The sequence below is a fragment of the Channa argus genome, chromosome 21 (genome assembly GCF_033026475.1).
Source record: "Channa argus isolate prfri chromosome 21, Channa argus male v1.0, whole genome shotgun sequence".
NCBI classification, from domain to species: domain Eukaryota; kingdom Metazoa; phylum Chordata; class Actinopteri; order Anabantiformes; family Channidae; genus Channa; species Channa argus.
In genome coordinates this window covers 17,129,396-17,145,223 of record NC_090217.1, presented here as the reverse complement: position 1 = coordinate 17,145,223, position 15,828 = coordinate 17,129,396, and the positions used below count along the sequence as shown (strand labels likewise).

The 15,828-nt window shown below is 41.1% G+C and overlaps 1 protein-coding gene across 1 annotated transcript in view; it reads left to right on the top strand.

The window, feature by feature from the left end:
• Positions 1-2,421, top strand: part of slc41a2b (solute carrier family 41 member 2b) — a 29,027-nt gene extending 26,606 nt beyond the window's left edge. Inside the window, exon 11 of the mRNA XM_067489513.1 lies at positions 692-2,421. Within this exon, the coding sequence (XP_067345614.1) occupies positions 692-877 (186 nt within the window). The 3' untranslated portion in view covers positions 878-2,421. The remainder of the gene's footprint in view (positions 1-691) is intronic.
• Positions 2,422-15,828: the final 13,407 nt, after the last annotated feature.

Below are 15,828 nucleotides of genomic sequence, written 5' to 3'. Positions count from 1 at the left end.
TACTCCTTCGCCTTCCTGTTCCCACGAAGATTTGGAAAGTTTATGGCATTCTGCATTCTTACTGTATTTATTCCAGCCTTATCTTTTCTCTTTATCTAGCTTCGATTTCGTTTTTTTTTTTGTTTTTGGAGACGGGGTAAAAAATCCACTCAGACTTACCACTCAGCAATAAAACTCAGTCATAATATTATTAAATACTTGTCACAGTCATTTGTAGAATTTGTTAGAAAACCGTAGAAACCAAAAAGTGGTGGTTTTCCATGCAGGGGCTTATGTATCTGACTGGGCGTCTTTGTCAGGACCATTTCAATGTTATGCAGGTAGTACATTTTCTGCTTCCGTCTCCGCCGGAATTACCGCGATCTGACTGGCACCTTTCTTGAGGCGATGTGTCGATGAATATTTAAAGTAGAGCGTGTAGTGTAGCCTTTGTATCTGCCATCATTCGTGCTCCATCACTGTTTGTAGTTCCCGTGCTGACCTAACCCTTCACATCTGCTTGTTTTAACACTCAACACAAAGACACAGGAAGCCACAGAATTTCCCAAACACCAGTCTACTAGAATGTAAGAAATCTGACTCGAATAGTCAAAAGGTTAAACTGGATATGTTATGCTCGGTCTATGCTGAGACCTCCTGCAGTATCATCTTACTTAGAGGCTGCAGTCTAATCCGTTCTTTCTTTTTTCAGGTGTTTCTTTTGCTGTGTATAGCAGACTGGATGGTCCATTCCATGTGGCGGAGCGGCAAAGACCCAGACAGTTTTTCTATCCCTTACCTGACTGCTCTCGGTGACCTGCTGGGCACTGCCCTGCTGGCTCTCAGCTTCCACTTCTTGTGGCTTATAGGAGACCAGGACAGCGACGTGGGCGACTGAGACAGTGGCGGCAGTGGTGACAGGAACCCTCAGTCTGCCGTCTGACCTTCTCACACCCTTTAAGCCTTGTGGGACTGTGGGTACTTTTTGTCAATGGCCAAACACATTCCTCTGCTTTGCTTCCAGGGTGAAACTTCACTTCAACTGCATCATGGCTTCTATGATGCAGTTTTTTTTTTTTTTCACGCAAAAGACAATAATAGTTGATAAGTTTAGACTGTTAGTCTGTAGCAATTCTGATCTTTCCCATTTGCACCAAAGCCCTCTCATATTACACGATTTTGTTAACAGGAGCAGCAAATCACTGGCCACCACCCACAACGCTGACGAAAACGTCTCCCAACTGAGAAAGTCTTCTAAAACCTCTCTTTGGCAGGAAGATATTTTGGGCATTTTCTAACTTCTATGTCACAAAATAATGTGTTTTAAGTGGTGTGCAGCATCCTGTCAGTGGAGGTACACAGAGATACTTAGGGTGGAGGCCAAGACAAGTATAGCCCATTGTTATTTGGTTTAAGATGAACTTTTTAGCCCACATTGAAGGAGGCCTACCAGCACCAGTTAAAGTGGAAATATACAAATGTGTATCAATGGTACTAAAGTTTTCTTTCTGTGTTTTTGTGTTCGTTTTCTGATGTCTAACCTGCACTGTACAGTTCAGGTGTCAAATTCTTCTCAACTCTTCTCTGCTGGTTTAGGCCTTAATCTTTCCTCCCCATGCTGCAAATAGCTTGCACCAGTGTCTTATTGTTTTTGGATCAGCCAGTCGGCACAGACATTTCCTCTCTCTATATCTTTATACATCCTCATCGGTTCCTCTGTGTTATGTCAACCTCCCGCATTCTCACTGATTCATTTCCTCTTAACTGGTTGTCCTGTCTTCCTCAGTGGGGGTGGGGGGACAGTTGTGCACACACAGAATTCCAGCGGACATTTGCGCGCAAGTCACGTGCTGTTTACTTGCATGTAAATAACGAATTTGCTGTTTTGGGGAACATAATGTGATTTTGTACTCATGTTGAACTATTAATGTAATATCTAATAATAAGTACAAAGTACAAACATAACTTGATGAAACACCAGATTTACAGCTTTATTCACAAGATATTATGTTTTAAGGTTCAGTGAAAATTAATCCAGATGAAACAGCTTCAATCAATGTCTGCTTCAACAGGAATGACTTAAACAGCATCTTAATTTAACAATTCTGTAGCCACTTATGTGCATGTGGCCAGTGTCTCTCTTCAACTCCAGTATGTGCCTCCTGAGACTCACTGGTTGACAAAGTTTTCTCGTGCAATTAATACAATTTTCTTTCTGTAATATTATTTTACGGTGCAATTACTTCTTTTTGTACTTTCAGTTTTACAACGATGACTCTTGTATTTTTTAATGATTTAAATACAGAATGACCCACCCTAAAGTTGTCAGATTCTTGGGACAACATAAATGTGGACATAGTCCTGGAATGAAATTCTCTGTCTGCTTTTGTAGCTCATATGGGCCAAAATGTCCAAATAAATGAACTTCACATAAAAAAATAATTTAACTTCTGTTTATGTTTTTGTTGAAGACAACAAGCAGCTGTCCCTTTATCTAAATGGACAAACGGGAGTAGCCATTAGTGTCCTGAAAGTGAAAGGCAGGTGTCACCTAAGTACTGATGCAGCAGCTGAAAGCCTAAATACTGTGGAAACAAGGAGAAAAAGCAGAAGAATGGATTGAGGTGAACTGTGAAAATCAATCCCCTCTTTTGCCTGAAGAAACTCCCAGATATGATCCTTGTTCTCAGTTTTTCTCCGTCATAACAAGACCTGTCTTTTCTCTTCTCTCAACTTTAGTGTTTGGGAAAACACAAATTTATGGACGAAGGTCACGCATACAGTGCTGTGAAAAAAAATTCTTGTTTTCTTTGTATATAATACTAAACTGTTTCAGAGCTTTCACCCAAATCTAATTTAAAACATAGGCAACCTGAGCAAATACAAAAGGCAGGTTTGCATGATTATTGTGTTTATTAAAGTCTATCTAATACCTAAATCGTGGGGGGGAATTTTAGCTCAGTCTGGGCAAGACACTGAACCTTCCCCTCCCCGGCTTTGTGGAGTGCCAGTCCAAGCCCAGTAGAAATTGGCGAGGGTTGCGTCAGGAAGGGCATCTGGCGTAAAAAAAAAAAAAAAACTGAGCCAAATCAAGATGCGGACAATGATCCGCTATTGCAACCCTGAGCTCACGGGATAAGCCGAAACACCGCCATGTTCAACTGTAGGAGTGATGTTGTTTTTGTAGTTTTCTGTGTTTGGTTTACACCCTCTATAAGGACCACTGTCCTCCAAACAGTGAAACACAGACTCATCAGTCCAGATTTTCCTGAAAGGGTTGTGGATCAGGGTGAGGTTGAGGATATTTTGTGGCAGAATTCAGATGACCCTTACTTTTCTTCTGGGCCAGCGGTGGCGTTCACCTCACTACTCTCCCATGATGCCATTTCCCTGAGTAGAGTCATAAAAACTGACCTTTACTAAGGTGAGAGAAGTTTGCAAGTCCTTGGATGTTTTGATGAGATTTCACTCTTGAACTAATTTTAGAATGTCAAACACTTCTGGGCAGGTTCACTGCTGCCCAAGCTCTTCTCCATTTGTACATAACGTCTCTTACTGTGGACCAGTTTAGTCCCAGACCTTTTAAATCAGTTATGTAACCCTTCCCAGACTATTGGGGTGCAGTTTGGATGTAGTCTATGTTTAACACTGGGGTGTTAAACATATATATTTAATCATTTCATTTCATTTCACTGGGATCCCTATTACTGTGTGGTGTAATAGGTGTGTGGTAATGGTATGTTTAAAAAGGTGGATTTGCTTAGGTAGATTTCTCTTATATGAAAGGCTTTTTCAGTTCTGACTCATGGCGAGTCCCACGTATTTACCTTCATAGAGTCAACTGAGGTTTTTTTTTCCTACAGTATCTGACCTTCATCCATGACTTATGAATCAAGGTGTAAACAACTGCTAAACTGCCTGAGGTGGGATAGCAGGGCAGCTCTGTTGCTCCTTGTTTAGCAATAGTTGTTCCACTTTGATGTGGATGGTCTCCTTTACTAACCATCCATTCTCAGCGGCCAGATTGTGGACATTGCTGTCTTCAAAGGAGTGTCTCTTGTCTTTCAGATGCAGAATCTGCATCACTGCTACGGTAAACCTTTGTTTCAGGAGCTTCCTCTCCTGTGTTGTGCACTTGGTTGTGTATCTCTATCTATTAATATACTACATTTCTGTGTGTATGTCATCGTATTTAAGAAAAACTAGTTATGATCTTCAAACGCCACATTCCTGTGTTTTAAACCAAGAAGGAAGAAGTGTGTCCATCTTAAAGATAAAGGCCATAGGCTTTAAAATCCCATTTAGCAGTTAGAAACATCTTCAGAGTAACAATACACTGTAGAGTCTGTATGTGTTGGTAAAAGCAAGGCACCCAGTGTGTCTGTGACGTGTCTAGTTCAGCAGTGTAGTGTAACATACAGTCCATCTGATCTTCTCAAACCGTTTGCTTGGAGACATGTTGAGAGATTTTTCAAGTAAGCTTGTTCATGTCAATGGGTTTTTTTTCGAAAGGATATGGAGGTCAAAGTTTCATTGGCTGGAGGGAAAACAGAACCCTTCAGAATCAAAAACTGACTTCAAAACAAGGTTCTTACATTCTTTACGAGGCCCTGGAAAAGGCAACTCATTGTCATTTGTCAAGTCGATTAATTTTAATTATGGATCAAAGCAACACAAGTGGCGTAAAGAGTACAGTATTTCCATATTTGTAAAAGTATTTCAGTATTGGACAGCAGGAGACAAAATTCAAAAATATATATGTATGTATATATGTGTGTGTGTATATATGTTAATAATAACATATACGACATATACTCAAAACACTTATTATTGAAGGATGGAGCTATAATTAATATATTTCACTTTTCTCTGTCAGCATGTTTTGTGCTTAATAACACACCTCAGTTTGTGTCTAGACGGCTCATTTTATAACACGTGCGCTCTGCAGTCTACCTGCACAGCAAGAGTGACCCAGGCAGGACCTGAGGGCCTGTGAAACCTTAGCCCTACATGTCAGTCATCCAGCCCCCCCCCCCTAGGGGCTATTAGCTGTATGTTAATGAGCAGCATCCAGAAAGAGGTGGGGAGCCCACCCAGCGGCTCCCTGTGCACTCAGGGAAACAATAGACGCTTCATCCACAACCTAATTGGAAACAGATTTCTCTAAAGGTCATATTAGTCAAGCCAAGGTGCTCAGACATGCTGAACAGTGAGGTGCATTGAAAACATAAATGGTAAAATGCACCATAAAGCTAAAGAGCCAATGTGTAGTGAAAGATTAAGGCACTAACAATATACAGGAAATTCCAGATGAAATTCTCACCACTGCACCCCTGGTTCCATAGCAGATCGTCTAAAATGCATCTTAAACATCCTTTTGGACATGAGAGTCTGGCGAATTTACAAAAGAGACTGTAACCAGGTGGTTGGAAGTTTGGAAGAAAAGCAGAATTCGAAGGACTCTTTTGAATTTCCCTTCTATTTGTTGTGTACAGTGAAGTGCAACACCGCGAATAACTTCAGCATGAGACTGTCTGAAAGCGTGCTCGCCCATTTTCCACAGGTCATTGCACTGATGCAACAAAGACATTTAAAAGACAGAGAGTTCGGGGCAGCAGTGAGATGTAAAAAGAGGAGGAAGGCAGGTTTTTATTTTTTTGTACCGTCTTCAAGTGTGGTCATGTGTCCCAAATGTTTCTACCATTTGGGATCCCTTTAGTGTAAATGTAGTCAGGTGGCATGTTGTACAAATATTAGGGTTAAAGCAGTGGTTCCTATACATTTTCTGCCTCCCCTGCCCTCAATTCGTCTCTAAACCGATTAAAAGTTCTATATGGCCCAATAATAAATAAGCTGAATGTTATTTAAAGGATGTGATCACCAGTACAATTTTCCAGTCTTTTGCATGACATTAGGATACGAGGCGACTTTATCAGATCTTAATTTATTTTGCATCACAGGACCTCTCCACCAAAGACAAAATATTCTTCCTCATGGACCATATTGTGCTGTTTGTCGATGGCAGTGGAGTTTATGTGGAGTTACATACTACAGGCTTCTTCCTGATCATGAACTCCTCCAGTGGAGAACAGGATTTGTATGTTTTAAATATGCCACCATGTCTTTTTTTGAAATCTCTATCGACTCAGTAGCTTGTGACACTACCAGCTGGATGGCTGTGTCCTGGAAGCCGCTGTGTAGCTATGTTTCAGTGAAAACACACAGCAAATCTTTGTTTCATGCTGAGTAGTCCGTTGTGCCACCTCTGCCGGTGTCTGTTCATCCTTCCTTTTGCTAAACGTTCATTCACACCTTCTTGCCTGTCGGGGGTGAGCCGAGGGACAAAACCATTGTCAGGCTCAGACTGGTTCTAAGGCACTGCATGAGTTCCACTGCCAAACCAGAATGAGTGTGGTTAAATGTTTCTTTGACCTGTGGCCTGAGTGTCCTGACCAAACTTCAGGATTTCTTTTGCTTTTGCACACATTAGTGTTGTACCAATAAGAGTTAGACATCACCAAAATTTGCAGGTATCAAAGACACAAAGTGTCTCTTGCTACACTAATGGTGAGATCCAAGATGAAATGGGCTTTCAGATTATTTTCGTCTTTGACTTATGTGTTTGCTTATTGAGCATGACATGTTCACATTTTTTAGTTATTTAACTAAACTTGTTTTTACGGTATGTAAAGTGCTTAAAGTCAATGACCACTTGCTGCACAACATCATCCAGATGCAGTCAGAGAATATCTGGTAAACATAGTGAAGCTTTTAGCCACTAAAGAGCAGATAATCTCTTGTGGGTGGAGACCAAAAGCAGAGCGAAAACTGAGGGAATGCTGAACCCAAACACCAATCCAACTGGTGGACACTGTTGCTCTGTAACTGCTGGATTATCATCATTACAGCAATCTATCCATTATCTGTAAGTTTAGTTATTTAACTGAAAAATGCAAAAAAAAAACATTCTCTTGCTTTATTTAACTACTTTTCTCTGGGTCACAATGGCTCTTTGACCTCTAGAAGGGCCGTCGTCAACCAATTACCGAACTCAGTTGCATTTAATTCTCATTTCTTAAAAATGAGGGTTTTCCTGGACTAGTAATCAAAATGGTGTGGCAGCAGGTTTCTCTGTTGTAAATGAGATGCAGCATGACATCAACATGCCTAGCGAGCGCCACAATGAAGCTGCCATTCGTCTCTGAGTTGAGGTTGCCGATTTGCTTTTAGTGAACACAGAAAACTTCCTGACATATTGTCAGAACTGTGAATTTCTTTCCTGTTGAATCATTGCACTCCCCTCTTGACCTGCTGTGACCTGCGGGTCTCGGTCCTCATAGAGTTGTTACTCACACAGGCAACATCCTACGCCCTTAAATGTTGAGTCATTTCTCCCAAAGAGCCAGAGACAGCTTGTAGCCAGCCTGGATGTCACACTGTGACCTCGGCACCCCCACCACAGTGTCCTCCATCTTTCACACTGACAGTAAGTACTGTCTTTCCACAGGGGAGAATGGATAGTGCTGTTGCCGAGGATGGATGACTCAGCCTATAGTGGCTGCTCAGTGTTCTTGAAGTGAAATGCTGGTCAATCTGTCTGTATTAACAGGGTTATCAATCTCATCTGGCACCAAACCGAGACAGCAGGAGGAAGCTGCAGCCATTATTACTCTGTGGGGAGACATGAAACAGCATGTGCCACCCCAATACACTAATCCCCGTCACCAATGGTGGGAAGTTTACATGGACTGCTGTGAGTACTGTGCAATTTTGAGGAGTATTACTGTTTATGATGCTTTGCATTTTTACTCAAAACATCTGATACAGTTCCACTGTATTGTGTAGATTGTGATGACAGAACACAGATTGTACTGCATTGTCATGTTTAATCCTACAGAGTGTAGGGGAATGACTGCTTTGCCTTCAGTCCACATCTGTCTCCTATTGAAAATATATGAAACATCAGGAAGATGAGATGAAAAAACAGTGACCACAGTTTTGTGTAAACTGCTTTAACCAGTTCCCAAATGATTAAAAGATGTCATCAAAAGCAAAGGTGATGCAACACAGTGGTAAACATGACTCATTACCAACTTTTTTGAACCTTTTCAAACTCTGAATCTGCTCATATTTACTAAATACAATGATGTTTCTCAGTGAACACTAACAAGCTTTTTTTTTTTTTCAGGTAAATAAGGTTCAGGCAAACTAACAAATTATACATATTAGTTTTTATCGCGTGTTTGAAAAGTCCCACATTTTCTGGTATTAGGGTTTGAACACAGAGCAGACATATAGAAGTAAGAAAGAAATCCTACACACAGTGGCTTTAAAGCTGCCTTAATTTATGTTATTCTATTATTTATTGATTTATTTTATCACGTGTAGTTTGAAAGTTGTTGCAAATGATGAAACCACTTGCATGATCTTTTCAGCACTTTGAGCATCTCGGCTGCTTTTGATTCAACTGTTTTGCCCATAACTTTACAGATGTTCTTTAGTCTCATTAACATCATTGCAAACAGCTTTGGAAATAAACACAAATCTTATCCTAATCCTAAACTTGTTTTTACGGTACGTAAAGTGCTTAAAGTCAATGACCACTTGCTGCACAACATCATCCAGATGCAGTCAGAGAATATCTGGTAAACATAGTGAAGCTTTTAGCCACTAAAGAGCAGATAATCTCTTGTGGGTGGAGACCAAAAGCAGAGCGAAAACGGAGGGAATGCTGAACCCACACACCAATCCCACTGATGGACGCTGTTGCTCTGTAACTGCTGGATTATCATCATTACAGCAATCTATCCATTATCTGTAAGTACTGATCCTGTTGTCATGGGGTGAGATGTGAGGTCCACTCTGGACAGGTCTCAAGTCAATCTCAGGGCCAACATAGAGGGAAATACACAAAAAACCATTCACACTCACGAGCAATTTAGAGCCACCAATTAACCTAACATTCGTGTCACTGTGGGAGCAAACCGCTGTAACCGACGGAAACCCACACAACCACAGGGAGAACATGCAAATTTAGCGCAGAAATGCCGCAACAGGCTGGACATTTGAACCAGGGACCTTCTAGCTGTGAGGCTCCACCGCGCTGCTTTACAGCAATCAGGGCATAAAAAGTCAATCGGACACGTCATCTGTTTCATTTTGTCTTCCTCTAATGACGACTGCATTACCCAGAATGCAATTCAAACACTGATTCAGTTGTATGCCATTAAATTCATATAAAAAATGAAATAGTAACCAGAATTTTGGTAGGATTAACATAAAAAAAGAGAGACTTTCTTTTCTGTGGCTATTTGGTCTGAGAGTTGTCTTTAAACCATCAAATTGCTCTGTGCACTGTTAGTCCAGTGCCTGTGTTGTCTTTATCTCGGCCTCGAGCTAGAAAATGCCTCAGTGCAGACAGCTCATAAGGATGACTGGCATATATAGTGCAGCCTGAAGGTGAAAAGTTACATATTAGAGCTTAGAGAATAATTATTCATGCTGTAGCTGTCCACCCCCGCATCCAGTCTGGCGTTTGCCAGTTACAAGCTGTTTAGCTTGTAACTGCAGACCTGCTGCTGGGGAGTTCTGTCTCCTGACTGAGGTAAAATTCCTGAAACAGCTATAAAAGCAGGTCCCGTCCAACAAAACTATTTCATAACCATCTATAACCATGTTCTGTCAATATGGCGATTGTCCTGACTTGGAAAGTAAATGGAATTTGTTGGGCCCTGTGGAGGGATGGTTTTATTGCATTGTCCTTTCAGGGAGGTCAGAGGTTACCTTCATAGCAGTGCACAGGGCTCATAAACGTTGCAAAAAAATTGGCGTACCATCTGTACAGTCAACCAAGGTCCCTGACTCTCTTCTTCATTAGTTATTAACCGTCTTGAACAGGGAGACCCAGACGTGCTTTAGAATATACCTCATTATTACCATGAGCTGTGGGATGTCCAGGTACACACATGTACATTAACCTCAGCCGCGTTACCATTAAAACACAGCCCGGATTTCAACAAAGTGTCCAGAAGGGCTGCACAAGATGAGAAAGTAAGGATTATCTTTTTTCCCTGTACACTACTGTTGAGCCAAAATTAAAAATGGCTTCGTCATGACAAATAGGCTGGTGGAGCCAATCTTCTAGCCACATGTCAGCCAAGAGCTTTATCAGGATATATCAAGGTTTTTCACTCAGGTAAATAGAAGCTGTGCATAAAAACGGGAATGGAAACGAACTTAATCACACTTGCGTTTTAGCCATTGGCCCGAAAGCAACATCGCTAGAGATGCACCAGAAACTGACTCACCACAGTCATTTACACTTTCTTGGTTGCTGAATTTAGGTGACACGTTTTATTCTTGATCTCTGAGACAGAAGAGGACATATTTATTCAATGTCCCCTCCTCCAATCCCATTCATGTTGTTTTGGTTGTTGTTGTTTGGTGACATCTAGCAACTGTCGTAAATATGACAAAAACAGCACTTTGCAAAAGGACACCAGCTCATTTCCTGTTTCAAACCACCAGTCAGTGCTGTTATTGGATCTGAATCCAATCTTACTTAACTAAACCTGTAGTTTAGTGAATTACTGTGAATCCGCAAGGACACTGCTGTCCTCCAGTTAAAGCCCAGTCTCTCCAACCATGAGGTCGCAATAAATAAATTCTCCCTGTTGATGACAGATGACATTTACATTCAGGATGCAGAGTAGCCGAGAGTGGTCCGTCTATGTTCTGGCTGTTTGGGCCTCAGCTTTAAAGGTTGGTATCTGCATAAATCATTTGTCATTAAATCAGAAAATCCATTCACCTGGATTTCCTGCCAACACTTTTCATCTTTATGGGTGAGAAATTGACTAATCATGCACAGTGTTTTACAGCAAAACCCCAGCTCCACAGGTGGCAGAAGAAAACAAACACCATTTATGCATCGCATCAAATTTCGCACTTAGGTTGAACACTTACTGTACTTGGTTAAAGAGATTCGAAGAAGGAGCCACTTCAAAACTTTTCTCCTATTCAGAAATTGACCTTTTGCTTTGTAGCAACAAACAAATGTTCAGACAAGAGACCAGTAAGACTCAACCTTTTAAAAAAAAGAAAGTATTTACCGTAAACACATTTCACATTTGTGCTTCCAACAAATTGGATGAATGAAAACATTTCCAGTAATTAATACAACGTAAATCCAAAGATCTCAGTTATAATATTGACTTTATGTGGAACAAAAACAGCAGCTGGTAGGAGACGGGAAGGAAAACATTTAACAGTATTTATTTAGTTTCTGGCCTTACTGTTCAGTGGACACTGATGTTCTGTTTAATCACTATTACAAAGTCGAGTACAACATATTATTAAAATATACATAAAGTAGCAAAGGTAAAAACGCTAATTATGCAGAAAAATACATATAGCGTCAGTCCATTACACTAAAATGTTGCAGCTGGAAAAGATGAATTGATTCTAGCCATTGTACACATACTGTAGTAGTGTGTTAATAAAAACTACAGTAACTAAAGCTGTGAAAGTAGTAAGTAAGATACCATAGAGTAAAAAAAGAAAACTCTAGTATAGTACAAGTACAGTACCTTAGCTCACACTATGACATTGATAATATTGTAGAACAGACCAAGCACCGTAGCAGCAGTTTGGAGCTTGTTAGTGTGAAACTGGAACTTTAACATCACAAGGCTGGTGTTCGCAGATATGGGAAACTTAATGGAAAAGCTCAGAACATTTGATGCCCATCTGTGACAATGAGGCACGACACCCGTCTTATCATGTTTTTTTTTTTTAAATGCTACAGTGTGTGAGCTCATCTTCCTCTTTAGAGTCGGAAAGAGTTATTCATCTGTACATCATCCCCTGTACAGTCAGTGTTCTGGCAGCAGAGCAAGAGATCACAGGATGTCTGCGCTTTAGTTAGATCCTATCTGCACTTCACAGTTTGTTGTATTAAGGCTAAATGCTTCCATGTGATCAGACACAAAGAGAATAACTTACAAAGAGCTACAAGCTGAAATTCTGCTACTTTGGATGATATATGTGACCTGTGCTGTGTCACATTATATTAGATGTGTTATTCCCTTGGGTGGGAGAAGAAAACATGTACCAGTACATAGAACCGATAGAAGGTGCACTTGTTTACCCCGGCTGTGCATCTCGTACCTCAGTAGCTGATGTCATTTACAGTCATCCTGGATCCTGTAGGAAAAAAAAGTTACCAGGTATTTAGCAATATTTACTAAGAGCTCCTCCAGTGTGAGATTGCTGCCAAGCACTGTGGGTTATATTAGGAGCCTGGGAACATTATGTACTGTTTACTGTATGAGGTGGATCTGTTCTAATATCACCGGGTACAAAGTTAAGAACTTTGATGGAACAACTACAGTAAGAATCACCATGTGAACACACACACACACAATGAAATTAACAAAGATATACGTGGCAGTGATCAAGCTTGATGGAGCAGTGAGGTCAGGTTTCGACCACACAGAATCTGGATATTTGTGTATTTATGGGGAAAAACAAACCTTGAGTATAGACACAGGGAGACAGTATCTTGCTCGCCTTGACTGGGTCTATTTTCGTCTCTGTTTTGGAGAAACTGTAAAAAACCCAACGTTTTCAGAGCCAGAGACCAGTGGCGTGCCGCTTGTTTGAGGAAGCTGCTGTTCTCTTTTTAGCTGCTCCTTGGTTCGGAATATGAGGCAGCTTTTTTAAATAACACACACACACACACACGCTGGTAGCCCTTAATGACAGGGTGTGTGTAGCTGGGGAGGGAGGGGGAGGGAGTAATTCAGAGTCCAGGAGCAGGAAAGCTGCCAGTCGTATGTGTTGGAATGTGTGAAAGGTTGGGGGGGCACATGGACTTTTATAATGTGTTGTCACACTGGGTTTTCTATTTCAGGCCAAGCACTGAAACATAATGATCTTTGTGTCTGACCTGAAATAGAACTGGATTTACAGTATGTGGTTTTCTACCTGAGGTGAATAAAGACACACACATGCATCCATACAACAATTACACAACATTTAATGGACAGCAGCTTATTATTGGTTTTCCTGCTAATAATCATTATTGTAATATTAATGTTAGAGGTCCCCTTTAATCTTAGTATTGAAAAACACGGGAACAACTTTATATACACACTGAAACTTCAGGTAACTTCCTTACTATAGTAACCACATGTGTCATTTTGTGTTACGATCATCATTAAAGCACCCGTCTCATACTTGAACCCTGGTCTTCTGTGGAAAAAGCCCGTCGCGCCTTGTAACATCCACCACCCAGTCCACCGCCTATGAAACTTTTTCATTTTATTTACCATGCCATTGTTTTAAGCATCAAATATTGAAGCATCGGGGTTTACTGAAAGCACCAAGCGCCAATCACCACACGAGTGTCAGGATGTAACGCAAAAGTGTAACGCCTTGGGAAGGACAACGGTCTGGATAAACTCGAACCAGGGCCACCGTCACAGCCTCATTCCACCTGTAACATTGTGGTTACTTAGTAATGTAATTGTAATGTTATTACAATTTAAAAATAGAATCTTACACTATTTGTTACTGAAAATAGTAAATATGACTTACTCTGCTCTACTCCTATCAAACAACTCTGATTATTTCTTTGGAACCTGAAGTGTTGGGGAGGACACTGGGACATGAAGGTTTACTGTTCCTGCCATGTAACCGCAACATCTGTGGCTTGAGTCTGACTGTGGTCCTTTATTTCATGTCAACGTAAAAAAAATATCTTAAAAAAATCCAAATACTTGTGATTAAACATTTACTTCCACATCCAGCTCTTTCATTTGAGGATGTGTTTGTGTCCACCTGCTTTATTTAAGTCCACTGTTTTCGTTCGGTTTTTGGTCTCTGTCTTCTCCTGAAGGAAATATCTTCTCTCCACTGGGTTCATCATCTGTGTCTGTCTGCTTTAAACACTTGTAAAGTTCCAAGGTGTATTTGCAAAATATTTAAAAGTATAATTGTGATATCAATATTTTTATCTAACTATTAGATGAAAATTGTAATTGTATCCCTTTAAAATTAAGACAAATTTACAAAGACATTGCTCTTTGATTCCAGCTCGTTATGAAGACTTTTTCCACTACACTTGTGCAACATCAACCACATGCAAGAGGCAACAAAGCGATTTCACATGGTCATTTAGGTCGGAAGACTCCAGCAGGTCTTTTGTCCCCAAACCCTCCTCAGAAGTGTGACCCAGAGACAGTATCTGACTCCATTCATAGCTCAAATCTGGCTTCAGGGCTTGGACATGATTTACTTTTTTACCTTCTGTCACTGTGCACATTAAATTGTGCAGGAAAGCTAAAAACATCTTTAAAATGAGAAACGGTTGCAGTGTGTTGTATGTTTGACTGACAGCAGTCTAATGTGTGGCGTCCACAGATGGGAGCAATTGAACTCTGCTGTTGTTTTTAAGCTTTACATCTTCATGTGGTTGTTTCTTTAAAGCGCGTCTCTTCAAAGGAGTCACTGAACGCAGCAGGGCTCGGTGTTGGCGTAATGACAGGAAGGGGGTCTTTGCAGTGTGGTTGTGCAGACTTGGAGACGTAGGCTGGGACAGACACAGCTGCTGCAGCTTTAATAAGCCGCATAATGGGAATAGCAGGTGCATCACAGGAAGGAATCAGATGGAAATACTGCAGGATACATGGTAAAATCTACCCCCTGTGGCCTAGAACACAAAATATTTCTCAGTATTGAGAATTTTTTTCCTGCACAATCACTTCATGCCTAATATTTCCCACTATTGTGTTATAATAATCAGTGTTTTTGTGCTGCTGTGCTTATCTACAAGAAATAAGAGCAGGAATTTAGCCCTCGTCCATAGGGTCCCTGACCTTATGGGCCCCTGGACCTGTGCTCAGTAAGCCTGTTCATCCATGACCACACATGAAATAAGACCTGAGAGACACTGTGAATGATTTTCACTGTCATTATTTTATTGTGAAAACACCAAACAGGATGAAGGGCAGGTTGTGCTGCTGCAGGACAGAGTCTACTCTCACGCGCAGTGCACAGGGCACACACTCCATCGTTCAGGATTTGAGTGAGTATGCCTGAAACAGAACATATGACAGGAAAGAAAGAGGAGGTCCCAGGAGAAGGTGAAAGGTGGCAGGGTTACGTATGTTGCCGTGGTGATATTGTGGCAGCAGTGTGCATAGTTGACTGCAAATAAATAAATAATCAAATGGAGCCTGTTTAAATGGGCCTCTAGCTGTCCCCTGAGTCATTCCCTCTGAGGCAGAATGGGTACAACACACACACACACACACACACACACACACACACACACCGTACAGCATATGAGCCACTCCAAAGAACAGCATGGCCCAAAAAAGTGCTGATGATGAAGAAATTCAGTTACACAGCTGAGGACTCATTCACATACACATAACTGCACATGTCACAGCATCCACACTACGTGTGGCGGCTTGGTGAAGCTGCTGGACACACTGATGGAGGACGTATGTCAACACAAAGACATATACCATGGTGCCTAACTTAGGCCTGTTATGAAGTGAAATGGTTTTAATTTGTGTGCGGGACAGTTGAAGGTGTAGTGTGGAAGACTCAGTGGCATCTAGCAGTGGGTTTCACGATTTCAACTATCTGAATAACCCCTGCCCCTTCTTAGCATGAGACAGTCTACACTGTCCATCAGGGGGACAAGGAATAATATGTAGAATCAATAGCTCAACGGATGAGGTTGATATAGAAGTTACTGAATTTGGTGGTGCAACACAGAAGCCTCCATGAAAAAGAGACCCGCTCATTATGTAGAATAGATGATAAGTTAAAGGAAAC